General features: G+C 47.0%; 1 protein-coding gene across 3 annotated transcripts in view; it reads left to right on the top strand.

Annotated features, from left to right (window-relative positions):
- arid1ab (AT-rich interactive domain 1Ab) overlaps positions 1–18,852 on the top strand; it is a 52,449-nt gene that overhangs the window by 30,186 nt on the left and 3,411 nt on the right. For 2 of the 3 annotated variants that reach the window (XM_005450730.4, XM_005450727.4), the window contains exons 5-19: positions 9,035–9,275; positions 10,082–10,156; positions 10,621–10,791; positions 11,294–11,594; positions 13,092–13,237; positions 13,378–13,475; positions 13,559–13,768; positions 13,899–14,103; positions 15,935–16,067; positions 16,444–16,619; positions 16,704–16,833; positions 16,957–17,076; positions 17,256–17,352; positions 17,527–18,343; positions 18,626–18,756. In XM_005450730.4, the coding sequence (XP_005450787.1) occupies positions 9,035–9,275; positions 10,082–10,156; positions 10,621–10,791; positions 11,294–11,594; positions 13,092–13,237; positions 13,378–13,475; positions 13,559–13,768; positions 13,899–14,103; positions 15,935–16,067; positions 16,444–16,619; positions 16,704–16,833; positions 16,957–17,076; positions 17,256–17,352; positions 17,527–18,343; positions 18,626–18,756 (3,051 nt within the window). The remainder of the gene's footprint in view (positions 1–9,034; positions 9,276–10,081; positions 10,157–10,620; positions 10,792–11,293; positions 11,595–13,091; positions 13,238–13,377; positions 13,476–13,558; positions 13,769–13,898; positions 14,104–15,934; positions 16,068–16,443; positions 16,620–16,703; positions 16,834–16,956; positions 17,077–17,255; positions 17,353–17,526; positions 18,344–18,625; positions 18,757–18,852) is intronic. The other variant, XM_025902049.1, reaches the window with a different exon arrangement.

The raw sequence follows: 18,852 nt of genomic DNA, 5'->3' as shown, positions 1-18,852 counted from the left end.
TGTAATGAATAACCGTAGTTCATGATTAAAGGGGGGACTGCCATTTTTTTTAAACACATGAATGATTTAGGTCTTCTTGAGGAGTTATTTAATTTCCCCTCAGGCAGCTCCCCAACGAGTTAGACGTCTGTGCTAATGTCACACGTCTGGGATACACCTTTAATGTTGACGTGTGGTGCTGGTCAGATTTTTGGGGTGTCCGTGTGTGTTGTAGTAGTAGCCCTGCAGATGTGAATACTTGGGAACGCGTTCATCGAGGGCCCAGCAGAAGTAAAGCAGGCGTCTTTCATACTCCTTAGATGTGACACTTCCTCTCTGTGTCAAACCGTGGAATAACTAGCAGGTCACCATCAAGCCCCGTCACTCCCACCCACCTCTCTTCTAGTCTTTTTTTTTTCTTTCTTTTTCTTTAAAATCCCCTTCTTGTCCTTTCCCAAGTCTTTTGTACACCCTTTCTCCACTGTGGGGCTAATCCCACTCAGGACCGCCCACTGCTTGTGGTGCTCCTCTTTTCTGATGTGTCTGAATGTGCTCTAGACTTAAGAGGAAGGTCACATGTTGGTCATACACTTGCACTCGAGTTTGTTTTTTCTCTCCTCTGTCCTGGTCCTCTGGTTCCTCTTCTCACAATAAGAGTCTTTACCGTTAGGAGAATGTATTTCCCTAATTATGCAGATTCTTGAGCCTTATGTGTAAAATCATTGATGCATTTCTGCTATTTGTGTTCTCAAGTTCCTGTTTTTTGTTGTTTTGGTTGGACAGCCATCCACTGAAGATCCTAGTTTTCCCCACCTTTAAACGTATCACTGCTTATCTTGAGTCCCGCCTTTGCGTGAATCCACTCTTATCCAGAGCTCAGGGACCACCCACATCAACAACAGTCCCCCCCCTCTTAATGACCTTTAATGTTATGTGCCAAGCCTTCTGATCTGGAACCGAGGGATCTTCCAGCCTTGCTGATCAACTCCGAGTCCCCCCTCCCCTCCCTTGCCCTCCCCTCCCTTCCTTCTGCCTCCAATCCCCATTCCCTCCTCAGCCCAACCCAGCTCTGCTCTCATGCGGCAGCTAAGCTTGTTTTTGCGACATAGCTCTGGAGCAATCAGCCTGACAAGGCCGGCCCACTTTTTTTTTTCTCTCTGTCTCTCTCTCTCTTTTTTCTCCTACCCAGCCCAACCCCCTCAGCGCCTTTTTCATTATTACACTCTGTTTTTGTGCAGCATTTCTTTATTTCTGTTTGAAATATATTTCTATATGAATATATTTCTTCCCCCTCTCTCTCTCTCTCTCTCTCTCTCTCTCTGGCTCGTTCCTCTTTCTGTCTAAATTCTCGTTTTCTCTTTCCCTCGCCTGCGCCCTCCTCCCCCTCTCTTCCCTTCCTCGTTCGCTCTCTTCTCTCAGTAAATCAGCTTTCATAACGCTGTGCAGCGCAGCCTTGTTTTGCGAGGTTCTGACAGTATTCAGAGTCCTGGGCCAGTTTCCTGTTGCTATTCTGGGGGCCTTGCTTCCTGTGTGGACATGTCTTATTCAGATTCCAGGGTGCCTCCCCCCCATTCTCCCAGCTCGTCTGTTTCTTTCTCCTTCTTTTCTTTAGATGATTTTTAATGAATGTATTTGAGGAAATTCAGTCTGTTGACAACGTGTCTTGTTTTGCATTTACTTCACTGAATTGTTTCTTCACCTGAAAAAAAAAAAACACCCCAAAAGTTAAAAAAAAAAAACCCTGACACACACACACACACACACACACACACACACACACACAGTGTGCATCAAGCACTCTCCCTTCTGCGCTCTCTGCACACTCACTCACTCTCACACTCGCGCGCACACTCTCCCATGCCCCTCCCCTCTGCCTCCATTTTTGCTGGGCTGAGCTAGTTTTGCAGCACAAAGACTGTGGCTGACTGCAGCACTGTATGTCCCTGGCTTTCGCTGGCGCTCGCTGGAACAAGCTGCTGAGCACGGACGGATGAAAAGAGGCTCACAATGAAATTAACTCTCACTCTGCGAAATATCCTTTTTCATATTACATATGATTTTTTTCTCCTATCCCCAGTTAATTCACTGCTGGTGTCCGTTGCTTTAGTAGCGCCCTCTAGACACGCTGTGTGACAGTAAGAGGGAGGGGCGTTGCTGGTCTGGAAAGCCGGCAGACTGGCTGTAGAGGTCTGGAGCCTCCCCACCCTTCTAGCTCCCCCACCTCACCCCGAGGCCCCTCCAGCCCCCTCGGCCCTGCGCATCCCATCACCCCTCACCTCGGGCTGGGCAGCTGCCTGCCTCACTCGGGCATCTGTGCGCTGCCCTGGGACTCCCTGCTACTATTGTGATCTCCACAAAAGGCCCCCCACGCACACACCATCTCCCCATTATTCACAGCAATCAGACCCCTCCAACCACCCCTCCCTCCCTCCCTCCTCCTCTCCACCGCCTCCCTTCATCTACTCTGTGGTAGCTCCACACAGGCTGCTGCAGTGTTTGTGTGCATTGCACACCTCCTTTTTTTGTGTTACCCCCACAGTGAAGCTCAATTAGGCAAATGTGGAGCGTTTAAAAAAGACCTCCCTACTTATTGATTAAGATTCATAGTTGGCCTAGATTTTTATTTTTATTTTTTTTTTGACTGCAAGCCTGTATCACACAGCAAAGTAAAAGCCGAACAGCACCGATCAGTGTTAGAAGGATTAGACTTTTTTATGCCCTTGCAGCCTCCGTGTTGTTTTGTTTTTGCTGGTTCACTATTTCATCTTCTACTTTCTGGTCCATGTTATTATCCTACCCACGTGGCTGCTGCTGCTGATAAAGTAGCAGTGTAATGTTGATCTCTCGGGAGTTTGAGCTTGCTCATCTGTGGAGGTAGTAGACATTGTGTCTGAGATATCTGTCCCCAGCAGGGTGCTGTGAGCGTTGTGACACCCTGCTGTTGTTGTCACTATCCACCTTTTTTATTTACCTTGGGGAGATGAAATTGCACAAATGCAATTTGTTAATTTCAAACACTAACTGGGGTTCGAGTCATCTGCTTGGTGGCTCATATATATATATATATATGTGGTAAGGGTTGCATGGCGCACCTATAGGGTGCTTTGACTGTGCCTGGAGTTTCTCGTCTGTCTGTGCTGTGTGTGTGAAACCCTGTAATGGCTGCTGCTGCTGCTGCTGTTTGAGGCAGGGGCCTGCCTTGCTTCTCCTCCTTTCTCCAGTTCTTCCCTCATAGTGGGATGGGAGTGCCCCCTTATGGTTGAGCTCAGCCCTGCAAATCTTGAGCTGGGGCTGGAGCAGCCTCTCCCCAGGTCTTTGGTTGACTTCCCATCAGCCCTTGGTACGTGGACACAGTCCCCAGATACAGGTGGAGGCTCTGGGGTGGCGGCTGACATGTCGGCAACGCCCACACGTCTGTCTTCTTTTCAGCAACCCGCTGGCATTTCATGGTAATTTAGCATGGAGTTACTACTGGTGGTTTGACAGAACAAATATCTTAAATTGTACTTTGTCTAAGAACTGTGTGTCATTTGTGAATGATGAAGACAAGTGCTCTGATCATAGGCGAGAGATAATGTGCTTTTGGGCTCAGTAAGTCAAGTCAGCACATTCAGATTCTGAGCTGAGAGAAAGAGAAGAGAAACTGCGCTGAGGAAAAAAAATTCACTTGATCTTAAGCTTGAAAGGGAAGCGATGACTTTTCCCATGACCCCATTCTGATATCAAAAGCCTACTTTGTCCTGAACAAGTGGTAAATGCGCAGCGCTGGAGTGCTCTGCTGACGAGGTCGTTGGCATATAAACATAAACATCTCCAGAATGAGATGGCAAAAAAAAAAAAGACAAAGTTTGAGCGTGCCCTTCCCGCTTTGTGCTTGCGTGTTGTCTCCCAGGCCTCCCCAACAAATGTAATTAAAGGAGCTGGAGGGATGTTTGGGGGGTGTGGGGGGGTGAACAGGGCTTTGGTGCGTCTGCGTTTCCTGTAACAATGACGGGCTTCTTCTTTTGTAGTAGCTGACTGCACCGTGACCCTGCCAGGCACGCAGGGAGGCCGTCGACAGAGACAGACAGACCTAGGAATGGCAGCAACAGGGGGGAGGGACTGTGTCGGCTCTAACGTGTCAACCACGTGGATCACAGTAACCATGGCAGCCCTTGACATGCAGCCAGCTTTCCCCCCCTCCTTCCTCTTCCATCCCTTTCTTCTTACTCTCTTCACTTTGCCACAGCGGATGTGTCGACTCTGTTGTGAGTGAGCTGGGTTTGTTTTGTTTTGTTCTTGCTGTATATATTGTGTTCAGCATCTGGAGGCCTGAGAACGAGGAAGCTTGCCAGCCCAGGCAGCGGGTGAGACTCTGAGGTCTGAGGATGACAGAATGAAGCGGGTCAGGGAAAGTGTGTGACTCAAAGATGAACTTTGGCACCCCCCTCCCTTCTCTTCTTCCTCCTCCTCACCGCCACCACCACCAGATCTAGTTACACCACTGACCAGGGTTACATGTTCCAGATACGTGTCATTAACTCCGAGCCACTACGCTGCTTCTTCCACTTTCTGCTTCTCATAACCTACCAAAGGAAAAAAAAGAGGGAGAAAAAAGGCTGGCTTGGCAGACTAATGGCTCTGGTCGAGCTTGATTGATTCAGTGAAGTAATCTGCAAATGGAATACATTAGGACGGCAGAGAGCAGAGCAGATGACTCAGAGACAGCACGGGCGAGAGAGAAGTGGAGAATGTAAGAACTGTGGGAGCAGCGAAGATTTTCAACATTTGTGAACAAGAAGTGCGTTAGAAGAAGGAGGAGAAGGAGAATAAAATTCTGGAAAGTTTGTATCGTTTTAAAAATGAATTTAAAACGAATTCATCGTTCGAAACGCCGCTTTTCAGCCTTTGAAAGCTCCCGAAGACTGTTCTGCACTTCTCAGCTCTGAAGTTCCATGTTAGGCAGTGCTGGGAAAAAGCACAAAATGGCTGCCACAGAGAGAGGCTTTCTACAGAAAGAGCCGCAGCTTCACTGCTGCTCTCTGCAACACAGCTCACCGGTCCTCCCCTTTCCCCCCTGCACATAGAGAAATGGCTCGTTTCTGTATTTTCATATTGTCACTTGTCATATTTGCCATTGATAATGCTGCTGTGACCTTCCTTCAAGCCCCCCCCCTCCACACACACAGTCACACACCCCACCTGTGCTCACACGCTAATCCAACTTAACCACGCCACCTCTCAACTCCTCCTCATGCCTGATCTATGTCCTCTCTCCTCCTCCTCATCATTTGCCTTAAATAATGAGCGCGTTGAATAGCAGAGCCTCAGCAGCATCAGTATCACCAGCAGCCACCACCCCTCCCCCTCCGTCCTCTCCTCGCTGTCCGGCTTGTGCAGTCAGCAGAACAGGCTGGTGCTGTGCAGTATTGAGCTGGGAAAAATCAATGACTGCAGAGTGGGAGTAGGTAGGAGCTTGTGTGTGTGTGTGTGTGTGTGTGTGTGTGTGTGTGTGTGTGTGTGTGTGTGTGTGTGTGTGTGTGTGTGTATACACAATTCTTCTGCCTGTCCAAGCTGAGGAATCAGAGCTGTCAGATATTTACAGAATGTTAAAGAGCTCAGTCTGTACGCTGCATACGTGCCACTGTAGCAGTGCACACAGGCTGCACAAACGGAGCTTTTGCCAGCATTATCGTGCCATTAAGGGATATTTTAATGTTTATGGTTTTCATGCCGTGCCATGCAGCGTTGTCACAAAAACACATTTGTTTGGTTTTTTTTGTTTACTTTCCTGTTTTTCTCAGATGTTATGTCACTTTAAAGTCCTGCTGATTTATTCTGGTCCCAGTCTGGACCTGTTAGCACCAACCAGCTTCTTTTTGTTTCTTACAGATATTCTGTAATCTGGAGGAAAATAAAAATGGACGACTGCTCTCACAACTTTATTCCAGCTAACTCAATCCCAGATTTTTGCTGGACACCTGATGCACACTTCAGTGTACCAATTAGCCATGCACGCCACACGGTGGACTTTAAAGTGTGGCAGGAATGACGACCGCTAACAGTCTGTCTCTGAGTTAGGAGTTCAATTTTAGCACCAGAACAATGCAAACGTGGTTATTTAAAATGATTCTCTTGAGCTGTTTGGAAATGGTCGTTGGAACCCAAACACGCCTCCAAAGATCGTTGAAATCCTGGTATTGCGTGATAATATGGTGGTCGTACCTTTAATGGGTTTAACCCGCCATCCTAACCCATCTAATCTTGATTGGTTTAAAGTGATAGTTGCTTTAATGGCATGATTCTTGTCTCTGTATTTAGCTGGTGGTCAACAACATAAATGTCTGCTTTGTGCGTAACTAGTTTGGAGTTATATCATTGCCAACCTCTGATTAAAGGTAAATCTGGGTTTAATAAAGAAAAAAGGCAGAAATGGAGATTTATTGTGTGAAAATAAATGCATATGTTTCACACAAACTATAATAATCAGACAGTTTACCTCAATCTCCAAATCTTAATATGGTTTAAAAGCCACTGTGAGGCAGTATTACCAAGAATGAAGACTGATATACTCGATTGATCTTGTTCTGCTTTTACACCCCCACGGATCTCTAGAAGTACCCCACAACCACAATCATGTGTTAAATCCTTTCTTCTGTCTCATGACGGCCGTGTGTACGTCTTGAGTGTGCATCCTCCTGCTGAGGTGTTTTCTCCTCAGCTGAACCCACTAACAGAAGCCTTTCCTCTTTGGTCTGTGTTGAAGAGGCCGTGGTTTAGAACTTGTTGTTTTGTGGCTGAGACTTGACTCTGAGCTGCAGCTTCTGAGTCTCTGTGAGTACCAACTACAGAGGTGGTCATCGTGGCATCTGGCCAGTCGGAGCCCTTCAGATGGAGCCCTCTGTCAGATGACCAATCTTGTGATCTCTTGTTTGGGAACAGGAGAAGGAGGGGGTGGGTGTAGGTCAGCTGATGATGCTGGCTGCTGGAAAAAGGGTTCCTGCTATGGTTGTTTGAGCAAAGAATGTCACGCTGTTCGGGTCCCTGTTCTTGATTCCAAAGCACGGAGACCTAATGATGTGCCTCTAACCCACTTTTGCATTTGCGAACATTAGTCAGCCAGGGAAACACTTTGGAGTGCAATACTCCCTTCCTGCTGCGTTTCACGTGGTTTTGTTGGTGCCATATTTCTAGTGTGGGTCAGAGAGGCCTGGGTTTGTGGAGTCACCGGAGCAGGAGAGGAAGAGCTGGAGGGAGGGAGGGAGGGAGGGCCGAAGGAACGGGGTGAGGGGGATTGGAGGGGAGGGAAGGGTGGATTCTGAATCAGCGTCGTCCTCCTGTCACTCCCTCTGGGGTTCCTCCATCAGGTCACATCCCAAAAATAGCAACGGGCGCCGTTTCAAGTGCAAAACCGCCGGCTTCGGGGCTGCAGCCAGCCTGCGAGTGTGAGATTTCTATGGGAATAGTTGGCCACAATCCAATGAGTGCTGCTTTTTTTTTTCTCTCTCTCCCACCCCCTCCTCCTCCTCCTCACTCCCTCCCATTTTTTTCCCTTCCTCCGATGTGACTGGCAGATGAGCTTGCATTTCTGAGTGAGCACATGGGCTCCACGTGAGTGGCCAGTGTGTAAACATTCACCTTCCCACAAACATAATCATTGCCGGCTGCCTTCCTACCTTCCTGCCCGCCCGCCCGTCTTTGTGTCGCAGCCAGCGAGGCTCAATAACAACACCACATGGCACCAGAGCCCGTGCCCAGCACCAATTATTTCAACTGCCTCCCGAGATGACTCGCTTCAAATGTTTTTTTTTCCCCCACTTTCTCTTTGCAAGTCAAACTCAGCTCTCCTTGCCAGCACGGATCATTATCGGCATTATGGGAGTGATGTGTGGAGTATTTTTAAAAAGGTGGGAAAAGAAGTCATTGTACCCAAATGTATTATTGAACTGTAATAGGGCTGGCAGGCTTCTATGAGAGAATAACATACACACCCCGGTGAGGGCAAAGATTGCTGTAATGCATCAGTGCCCATTTGGATTTCCACTCACTTGATTTGACTTCTCTTGACTTTGACATGACACCGAAAATAAAACAGCCTCACCCTCCTCGTGCAGGTCAGGAGGAGAAAAGCCTGAATATATTCATCATTTCTTATTCATTTCTCCCAAATGTGATTCCCAGAATGCAGCTGCTTTCTTTCTCCAGGTTTTATACGTTTTTAGAGCCAGGCTGGACTCATTTACATCCCAGCGTACACACACACAGAGCCTTACCTTTGATATCAAGTATCAGTTCTTCCACTTAATTTTTCTCTTCCCATCATAAGCTGAGCCTCCACAAAGAGTGGCGGAGATTTTTTGTTTTGTTTTATGTGATGAAACCTGAAGAGTTTGCTTGTTCTGTATTTGCAGCCCATATGCTCATCAGCTACTTTTAAAGGTAACTTGTTGGATAATGCGTCTTTTTGCTGCAGCCCCGATCACATGGTCATGGTTGTATCACAAAGAAGAGACTAACTCCATAATTCTGGTGGATTTCTGCTTCATTTGTTACCATATCTGAACATTTCATCTTTGATTAGACTAACATGCCTTACTACAGCAGTTGTAATGATATGATATGTATCCCGGTGTACCTACTGACTGCACTTCACTGCATATCGAGTTGATATTGCTAATTGCTTGGTAATTTCCCTTCATAGCGACACAGTTTTAGCTGACGGCTAGCCGTTACAGCTTGAGAACTGTAGCATTGGCCTTTTTCTCCTCGTCTGTGGGCCTCACCGCTGTTCTGGAGCTGCTTATCTGCTTGGTGGTTCTTCATGTTAAGGAGAGCTCATCAGCAGCTGAGTCATCATCACTTCACAGAATAATGCAAATGCTTCCACAAGCTGTAGGAACTGATACTTTATGGAAAAGCGACAGTGAAATGTAGTGACTTGTTGTCAGTAACAAGTTGGTTATTTGCAGAAGTGATGTGAATTGTAAAAATAAATTTGTTAAGCCACTCAGTACAGTGTAAACTAACGAATGTAGTGTCATCGTTGACTCATGTTCTGATGCTCTTCTCTTTCAAGGATTTATCTGGCTCCATCGACGACCTTCCCACTGGTACAGAAGGCGCTTTGAGCCCGGGTGTCAGCACCTCGGGCGTGTCCAGCAGCCAGGGCGAGCAGAGCAACCCGGCCCAGTCACCCTTCTCCCCGCACACTTCACCTCACCTGCCAGGCATACGTGGACCCTCGCCGTCACCTGTGGGTTCCCCAGCTAGCGTCACCCCTTCTCGCACCGGCCCTCTGTCCCCTGCTGCTGTGCCAGGTAAACGCACAATACCGTTAATACTGTTGTATCAGACCTACAGCAGCAAACAGCTAAAACATTATTCTGTTTCTACTCTGCTTTAAGACAGTTGTTTTAGATTTTTAGGTCTTCAAGTTCAGTCGTTTTGAAATGGTCTTTGAAATCTGAAATTCAGCTGCGAAAGACTACGTAGGGGGATTTTATGGCAAAGAAAAATGTGAAAATTAAAACCAAGTTTGTTCTAGAAGAATAATACATAGCATTATGTGGGTGTCAGTAGAGAACAGGATAAAGTACAAATGCAGAATATTACAGGAAAATAACCATAAATATGATGTTCTGAAACAACTGAGCAGTTATTTATTTTCACTTGCCAAAGACTGCTAAATGTAAAAATGGACCTGCTCGATACGGCTAACCAACAACAATAATTTCAATGTCTTTGTAGTCAGCTATTCATTGTATCGAGCAGAAATCCTGTCTGACATATTTAATAAAAAACAGACAGATTTAGAGCTTTAATTCAAAACTCGATGCGGATCACATTTGTAATTTATGAAGCGATTTGCAAGATATGGAACTTTAGGTTTCTCCTAACATGATGCTAGTAAACCATCCGCTGACGGAGAGACGGAGGTTACGATGCCACCCGCTGCTCATTGTGGAGAGACTTGCCACAGTTTATTAGCTTGAATGTGACTGGCTCACACTCATTTTATGGCCAGTATTTCAAAGTTTAAGAGCAAGAATTGATTGTAAATAAAGGAGACAAATTTCCACAGTTCCCACGGTAATTTCAGACCCATGTCATCGCTGTCCCGCAGGTAATCAGATGCCTCCTCGGCCGCCCAGCGTCCAGTCAGACAGCATCATGCATTCATCCATGAGCCAGGACAGAGGTGAGTGTGTTGGAAGTGTTTGCAAACAGAAACCCTTTAAAGAGTATCTCCTCGTGTGCTCAGTGGCCAGCAGTGTGTGCGCCGCATTCTCAGCAGCTTTTAGGTGCGATTGTTTGCACTTGTATGCATTCCTCCCATCTGCAAGCACTCCCCCAGGCTGTGCTTCTAAATAAGAATGCTCTACTTGCCAGGTCAAATGAGAGCAGGCAGACACACTGTACTGTGTTGTGTTTGTGAGGAAGTGAAGAGCTTGAGCCATAATGTGTTGTGCAAATGTATGCTAAAGCAGATGTAGCGTGGAGTTTTGTTTTTGGTGTTGTTTGTTTATTTTGTTGTTTAACATAAGATACAATAGGCATCTAATTATTACCACTTAATATTGGTTGCAGAATTAATCAAACTTTGCTGTGTGTGTGTGTGTAAAAACTAACAGTGTTGCTTAATGTTCCTTGTCTTTTCTCCAGTGTACATGCGCAATCCTCAGATGCCTCCTTACGGGTCCCCTGGACAGCCTGGCTCGGCCTTATCTCCACGCCAGTCTTCAGGAGTCCAGATGCATGGTGGGATGGGCCCATATCCTCAGAACAATACCATGGCAAACTACGGCCCTCAGGGGAGCCAGTACGGCCCACCAGGTGAGACATGAGGCTGTGAGTGTTGGGTGTTGTCGCTTTCAGGGCCTTCTGTACAGCAGGAAAAATAAGAGTGCAGCGTCTCTGCTCTGTCATATCAAGCAGACTTTTTTTCTTTTTTTTAATACTAAAAATATTATGAATGAGTTTACAGTGGTTGTCCTGTGACCATCACAGTTTCATAGATAGCCCAGATTTTTTTTCTAAGAGGCTTTGAAGTTTCCTCTCACTTCTTACATTTATGAAATTATATCAGTGCACTTTGAAGTCTCAGATGGTTTCTGTGGGCTTTGAAGAAGTTCTGCTATGAGTCATAGCAGAGAACAGCGGGAGCCAGATAAAGCCCGCTTCATCAGGCTGCTTGTTCTGACAAGCTGAGGTAAATTTAGAGCCGGACTGGTAAAACTCTTTATCCCGTCAGTGAGAAGTGACTAGATGAGATCTGTTTTAGGCTGAAACACAACAGGAGGGCATGAAACTAAATGTTGATCTGTAACACTTTCAGGTTATCCCAGGCAGCCCGGCTACACAGGGATGCCCAACGCCAATTACCCCAGTGGCCCCAGCATGGGTGGCTCCATGAACCCCATTCCCGGTCAGGGCAGCGGGGCTCCGTATGGTAGCATGCCACCGGGCAGGATAGGTCCTGGGCAGATGGGCACTCGGCCTTACGGTCCTGCCATGGCCTCCAATATGGCCGGCATGCCTCCTCAGGTGGGGTCCGGCATGTGTCCCCCTCCAGGCATGACGAGGAAGGATGGTGGTCCTTCCATGCACCACGGACCAACAAACTCTATACACAACAGGTGGGTGTTCCTGGCTGCATCAGTCACATCTGTGTGAGCTTCGGACTGTTCAGGGTCATGGAATTTATAGCATTAAGGAGATTTTCTCATCATTTAGCTCTGTGTGTGTGTGTGTGTGTGTGTGTGTGTGTGTGTGTGTGTGTGTGTGTGTGTGTGTGTGTGTGTGTGTGTGTGTGTGTGTGTGTGTGTCTCCTTGGTTTTCCTCACACACAAGCCAGTCTGTTACATGTTTTAGTGCTTGAGTGGTGGCAGTAGCCAAAACACTTATCTATCACAGAAGAGGAGATGGTCTCTGCAATCACTGAATCACATCCTTCCTAAGCAGGGATGCCTGTTGAGCCTACAGAGCAGCTCTTGTGGGCTTGGCAAATGCTACCCTGTGACTTAAATTGATGTTTCCTACAAATTAAACTGAACTCTGTGAAGGAAAAGACATCATTCACTCATGCAAAGTCTGTATTTGCAGTGGATCCTTTCAGGGATTACTTGTGACTAATTATTAGTCGATTAAATAATAGATTAGTCAACTACTCTAGAAAAAAGTTACAATTAAGCACAATAATCAGACGAATACTTTCTGGACTCACAGTTTTGATGCTTTTGTTTTTGTTTTGTTTTTTAAAAGGAAACGCGACCATATTTGGACAAGGCCCTAAGGTTGCATCTATGAAATGGTTTTAGAGACTGCTAATCTTCTTATTTTTGTACTCTTTGCTCAAAGAAAGGTAGAAAAATAAGAATGCTAGAATTGCATTCACCAAAAACTGCTGCACAGACATATTGGATGGGCTGGGTAGTACGATTAAGTTGACAGCAAACCATATTATTTGTCAGAAAATTCCATTAAAATTTATCCAAAAGGCAGCAACAGCACAAACACCGTCAGGAGGTCCAGTTCAGAGACTCGAATTAGCAGAGCTGAGACGTAGCTCACCTCCAGCCGCCTGTGTCAGCGCATCTGTCAGTCATAGCGGCCATAAAAGTCTCTGAATGTTTAAGTTAAAAACAACAGTCAGTCACTGTGGACTTGTTCTACAGGAAAATATTTATAGAAGCTAAAGTATTTTTTGTATCAGGCTGTGAACGTGCTTTTTAAAACATCTGAGTCTGTGGGGACTGACTTGCTTTTGGAGCCAGGTTCAAGTGACCATTCTAGAAACGGCACTAATTTCACTCTGACACAGCCTTGAGATAGTACCATTCATTTTCTGGAATAAAATACTGCAGAACTGAACTGACTCACAGGGATTTCATCTACCTTACCTCCCCACCTTGCTTGTTTACAGCTGTCACAAAGAGAGGGACTGTTTGCCCTGCTAGTGGCAGGCTGATGCTTGCCATCTTAAAATAGAAATAATTAGTTTAAGTGACCAGTAGTTCTAGTGTCTGCTACAGGGGTGGCACCTTTTAATCATCAGGTTGACTAGTGCACATCCATAGTTTCTTTGTGGTTATTGTTTTTTAGCATTTCTTCTAATCAAGCATTCTTTTCCGTAGGCCACCCAGCTATCCTAACATGTCTCAGGGCATGATGGGAGCAGGCTCTCCGTATGGCCCAGGCATGAACAGCATGCACAGTATGATGAACCAAGGTGGGCCAGGGCCGTATCCAATGGGAGCAAACATAGCCAACAATACCCCTGGTGAGTACAAGTTAAACTGTAGCCCTGATCAGGTGATTGGAGTACAGCTGCAGGCCTGAGGGTTGTGTCTATAAAACAGTTTTATTGACTGGTAATCTTTTTATTTTTATACCCTTCTGTCATTGCCCCCTTTCTCCCAGGAATGGCTCCAAGTTCAGAGTTTGGCATGGACAAAATGAACCCTGCTCAGAAGATGAACAACAAAGTGGACGGGACTCCCAAGCCAGAATCCAAGAAGGTACACATTCAAAGTCCAGCTTTTTTTCCCCCGCCCTGCTTTTTTCTCGTTCTTACGATTTTCTTCCGTCACCCGTCCAACAGAAGTCGAGCTCTTCCACCATCACCAATGAGAAAATAACCCGTCTGTACGAGCTTGGCCCAGAGCCAGAGAGGAAAATTTGGGTGGACCGATACTTGGCCTTTGCTGAGGAGAAAGCCATGGGCATGAACAATCTGCCCGCTGTGGGCCGCAAGCCCCTCGATCTCTTCAGGCTCTACATATCCGTCAAAGAGATCGGCGGCCTCACCCAGGTACACCTGGACTTCCACCTGAATTTGATGTGAATCCTTCAGATCAGAAAGACGAGCGTTGGTGATTTAAAAAAAAAATAAAATACGTATACAGCTTACTGAACCACCTCCTTCCTCTCTCGCCCACCAGGTGAACAAGAACAAGAAGTGGAGGGAGCTGGCTACCAACCTGAACGTGGGCACGTCGAGCAGCGCAGCCAGCTCGCTCAAGAAACAGTACATCCAGTGTTTGTATGCCTTTGAGTGCAAAATGGAGCGCGGCGAGGACCCTCCCCCAGACTTCTTCAACACCGACACCAAAAAGAACCAGCCCAAAATCCAGCCTCCCAGCCCAGGTGAGCGCTGCTGCTCCGCTTCACTGTCACGCAGTTTACTAGCTCCTTAGATTTAAAATGCAGTGAATGAAGCTTATTTCAGATTTCCCATTCTCCCTTGGGCGCAGTTTGGATTAAGTGCAATTCATCACATCATCGCTGCTCTATTTGCCTCACATGAGCTGTCTATAAACTAGTCTATTTTATTGTATCCCATTAATTGTAGTTTTTAAAGCCATTCATAGAGCATTGTTTGTCATCTCATGTAGGAGCTGCCACCCTCCATAAATCGCTGCTCCCCTATATCGGAGGAGTTGTAAATGACGACGGCGTAGCTGTAAGTCCTTTGGACGGTTTCACAAACACATGCCTTGGGGGAACAGTCCTTGGCATTTGCACAGGACATGACGAAAGACTTGTCCTTTCCGACTTCCCCTCTTTGATTTTTGTGGCAACGGTGATGACAGCAGAATGCTAAATGTTTCAATGAACTGGGTAAAAGTCAGCGGATGAACTGGCGCTCATTCATACCAGTTGTTAAGGGTGAGGAGGTTGCAGCCAGGAAGGGTCATTGCTTGTTGCATGAGAAGCTGTTTATTTTGGAGGGGACTCCTTGTTTATAGCTGCCAGGAGCAACCACACCGGGAGCAACCACGTGCTGCTTCAGTCTGGCTGAGACCCAGGCTGTCAGACACGGGGCACTGAGTCAGCGCCGGGGTGTTGTTACAGGAGACATCAGGGTGCTTGTCAGCTGGCATCAGCCCTCTAGTTAGTACGAAAGAAGGGCAGGGGAGGGTTTTGGGGTTGGGGGTGGTGGAGGAAGTAATGGCAAGAGAGGGGCAGGAGGTGATTTGGCGATAGCGATGCTCCGTCAGTGGCGTGTCCTCGCTGCCTGGTGCCTGGCCCTGGGCTACAGCAGCACGGCAACACTCCCTGGAGATTAGTGCTGAGCCAGAAATGATGAATGGGGGAAGAGGGTTTTGTGTGTGTGTGTGTGTGTGTGTGTGTAAAAGTCACACGATTCTCTCTCTGACTCTATTTCTATCATGCCCTCCCTCCCTTCATCTTTAGTAGAGGGAAATCCCTGCCCAGAGGGAGGGGGGGTGAGGGAGGGTGAGCCAATGAATGTTGTGTGCATGCGTGAGAGCTCGAGAGGCAAGAGGGTGATGTGAGAAAATGTGAATAACTGTGACCTGCCAGTGACCCGGGTGTTGTGTGTGTTTGTGTGTGTGTGCCAGTTTAATGAATGGGAACCTGTGACTCATCAGACTGGCTTGCTAATAGTGAGAAGTCCTGAGCTGAAGTTAAGGATGATTGCTAGTATGTCACACACACACAACACAAACAAAATATCAGTCACTCACACACACACACACATACACACACAGATTCACACATAGCTGGCTGTCTCCTGTCTCTACAGCCCAGGCAGTAATCTGTCACAGTGAGGGTTTACATCACTGTTCCTGGAGCCCAGCGGTGGTTGAGGAGGGGGCAGGCATCTTGCGATGAGCTGGAAGATTCAAGATTTTTTGCTGGCTATGCACTCAAAAGCCAGTCAGTTCGACACAAACTGTGTTCCTCTGTGCAGCGCTCAGGAATTTCTTAATGGGATTTAGGATTGCCAAAAGCAGCATGTGCTCTAAAAGCCCCCAGCAGTGTTCTGCCTAACCCGCCTCACTATCAACTATCAGCTCTTGCCTTTATTCCTCGAGCGAGGAGGAGGAGGAGAGAGGGATGTTCTTTGAATTCTCTGGAATCTCTGAGTGTTACAAACCAGAACACTTGACTGTTTTTCTTTTGTTTGTTTTTCCTCCCACTTAGTCATTGTGTGTATCCTTGTGTTTTGCAGCTGGTTCTGGATCCCTGCAAGGACCCCAAACTCCTCAGTCCACCACTAGTTCAATGGCAGAGGGGGGAGACCTGAAGCCCCCCACACCAGCCTCCACCCCACACACGCAAATGCCCCCAATGCCTGGTGTAAGGTATGAATCAGAAACCAGTGTCGTGTTTCTGCGGCGTTCGTAGTAAAATCTCCCCCTGTGGTGAAATTGGATCAGAGAAGCAAGAACTGAAATACAAAAAACAGCAAAATATGCTTTAAAGTTATCACTGATGGGGTTCTGTTCACATGTACACACAAACACCAGACTAGTCAACAGGTGTATGAAAGGATTATAGTTATAAGTATGCACTTTGGGCTTAGAAGACTACAGTAAAAACTGTCTTCTGTGTCTTGTTAGAGGCACAGACAGAAAACATTCAAAAAAATAAATTAACAAGAAAACTTGGAAAAGTCTTAATTAGTATGAATTTTTAAAAATTCCACATTCTGCTAACAAGCCATCTGTTTTCCTACAGGAGTAGCGTTAATCTACAGGATCCCTTTGCTGATGGCGGAGACCCGGCGTTTCCCAGGAGGAACGCCATGACTCCCAACTCTCAGGGCTATCAGCCTGGGATAGGCACCCCGGAGATGATGGGACGGATGGGTCCCTACGAGTCCAACAAGGACCCTTTTGGAGGCATGAGGAAAGGTGAGCACTGTCCATGTAACCAAACCCCAGATTCTGTAAAGGTTTGTTCATAGCCGTAACTAATATTATGTTTATTTTTTTTAGCAGGGGAACAGTTCATGCCACCCGGCCCCAACAGTGGAATGGGGGAACAGTATAACAGAGGTCCGCCAGGCCCAATGGCCAACATGCCAATGAGCCAGAGGCAACAGTACCCGTATGGATATGAACGAAGGTAAATATACTATAGTTGTAAATAAGATAAGATGATTGTGATCTGACCTGTGCCATTTCAGTGTCCCTTTCTCTTTCCAACTAAATCAAATCACTTCATGATTATTGCTTGCTGGTTTTATAGACAAGAGCCAGGCATGGGCCCTGATGTCAACATGGGACCGGGAGCTCCTCAGCCCAACATGATGCCTTCTGGAGCTGACACAGGGATGTACTCGCCTAGCCGTCCTCCACCACAGCAACGGTCTGTACCATTCAGGGCAGAGACTATTCTGTATAAAGATTAAAAGGAGAGGCATGGTTGCATGTCAGCATTTTGTCAGTGAGATCATGATAGATTTCAAGATATTTACAGAGTTTCTTATTGTAACTGAATCATTTACTGAAATGAAGAAATATAGTAATCTGAGTGTGTATTTTTAGGCATGAGTCCTATACAAATCAGTTCCCTGGCCAAGGAGCTCCCCCTGGTGGGCCTTACCCAAATCAGCAGCCAGGAATGTATCCACAGCAGCAGCCAGTAAGAACAGTTTGTCCAGCATTTGCAGTACTCCTATTACTACTTGGGTTTCTCTTTTTCAGTGTTCATGTAATTATGTACTGTGTTCTGTTCCAACTGAACAGAAGTATGAGCTGTTGCTAAAATTATTGTGCTCAGTTGAAGATTGTAATGCTTAATTTTGTGTGCTGACAGAACTACAAACGTCCTGTGGATGGTGGGTATTGTCCTCCTGCCAAGCGCCATGAGGGAGAAATGTACAACGTTCCTTACAGTGGGCAGCAACAGCCAGGACCCCAGTCCTCGGGGCCCCAGGCCCAGCAGGACATGTATAATCAGTATAATGCGTACCCTGGAGGAGACCGCCGACCGCCAGGCCCACAGAACCAGTTCCCCTTCCCCTTCGGGCGGGATCGAGGGCCATCTGCAGGCCCCAATTCCCAGTCCCCGATGCCTCCCCAGATGATGGCAAGTCCCATGCCTTCAGGCCCTGATGGTTCCCAGGGCCCAATGTGGCAGGGCCGCAATGAGATGGGCTACCCCAACTATCCCAACCGACAGGGACCCCCTGTGGCGGGCCAGGGTCCCGGCTACCACGGCATGAACCGCTCAGAAGACATGATGCCATCAGATCAGCGCATGAACCACGAGGGACAGTGGCCTGGCCATGCCAACCAGCGGCAGCCTCCATTTGTCCCCGCCGGCTCTGGACCACCCATGACCAGACCCCTGGCCTCCACCTACTCGGCTTCCCAAAACCACATTCCTCAGGTGTCGAGCCCAGCACCCATGCCCCGACCCATCGAAAGTAGAACGTCGCCCAGCAAATCCCCTTATATGCATCCTGGAATTAAGGTGCAGAAAGCTGGACCTCCAGTTCCTGTGTCCCACATTGGCCAGGCTCCCGTGCAGCAACCCATGATCCGGCGAGATGTGGCCTTCCCTCCTGGCTCTGTGGAAGCTACCCAACCCCACCTGAAACCCCGCAGGCGGCTCACCATGAAAGACATTGGTAAAACTTGATTTGCCTGATAAGTTGTAACATTACACATGTAATAAACAATATGCTGATGCTGATGTCTGGATTTTTCCATTTGATATTTCTCAGTTTGCGTTAAGACAGCTTTCAGATAAAAACTGCGTATTCACACTAGGTGACACAAGTATGTAGTATGTATTCTATGTAGTATGGAGTTAAAGTCCCAAGATTAGTAAACCTTTACATGTTATTTAAAGCTGCAGTGACCAATCATGGTTACTTTTAGTTATATTCATTCTGTTTCTATTTTCAAAGGCACTCCTGAGGCTTGGAGGGTTATGATGTCATTAAAGTCTGGCTTATTAGCTGAGAGCACCTGGGCCTTGGACACCATTAACATTCTACTGTATGATGACAATAGCATTTCTACTTTTAACCTTTGCCAGGTATGTTGCACACATCCACAACCTGTTAGCATTTGTTTCTGTCAACATTTCAGAATGACTTGTCACATGGTGTTTGGCCAAATTTGGTGACCCCCT

The sequence above is a fragment of the Oreochromis niloticus genome, linkage group LG22, assembly GCF_001858045.2.
Source record: "Oreochromis niloticus isolate F11D_XX linkage group LG22, O_niloticus_UMD_NMBU, whole genome shotgun sequence".
Classification (NCBI taxonomy): Eukaryota; Metazoa; Chordata; class Actinopteri; order Cichliformes; family Cichlidae; genus Oreochromis; species Oreochromis niloticus.
Note: the sequence above shows the minus strand (reverse complement) of the source record. Positions and strands in the feature narration are given on the sequence as shown.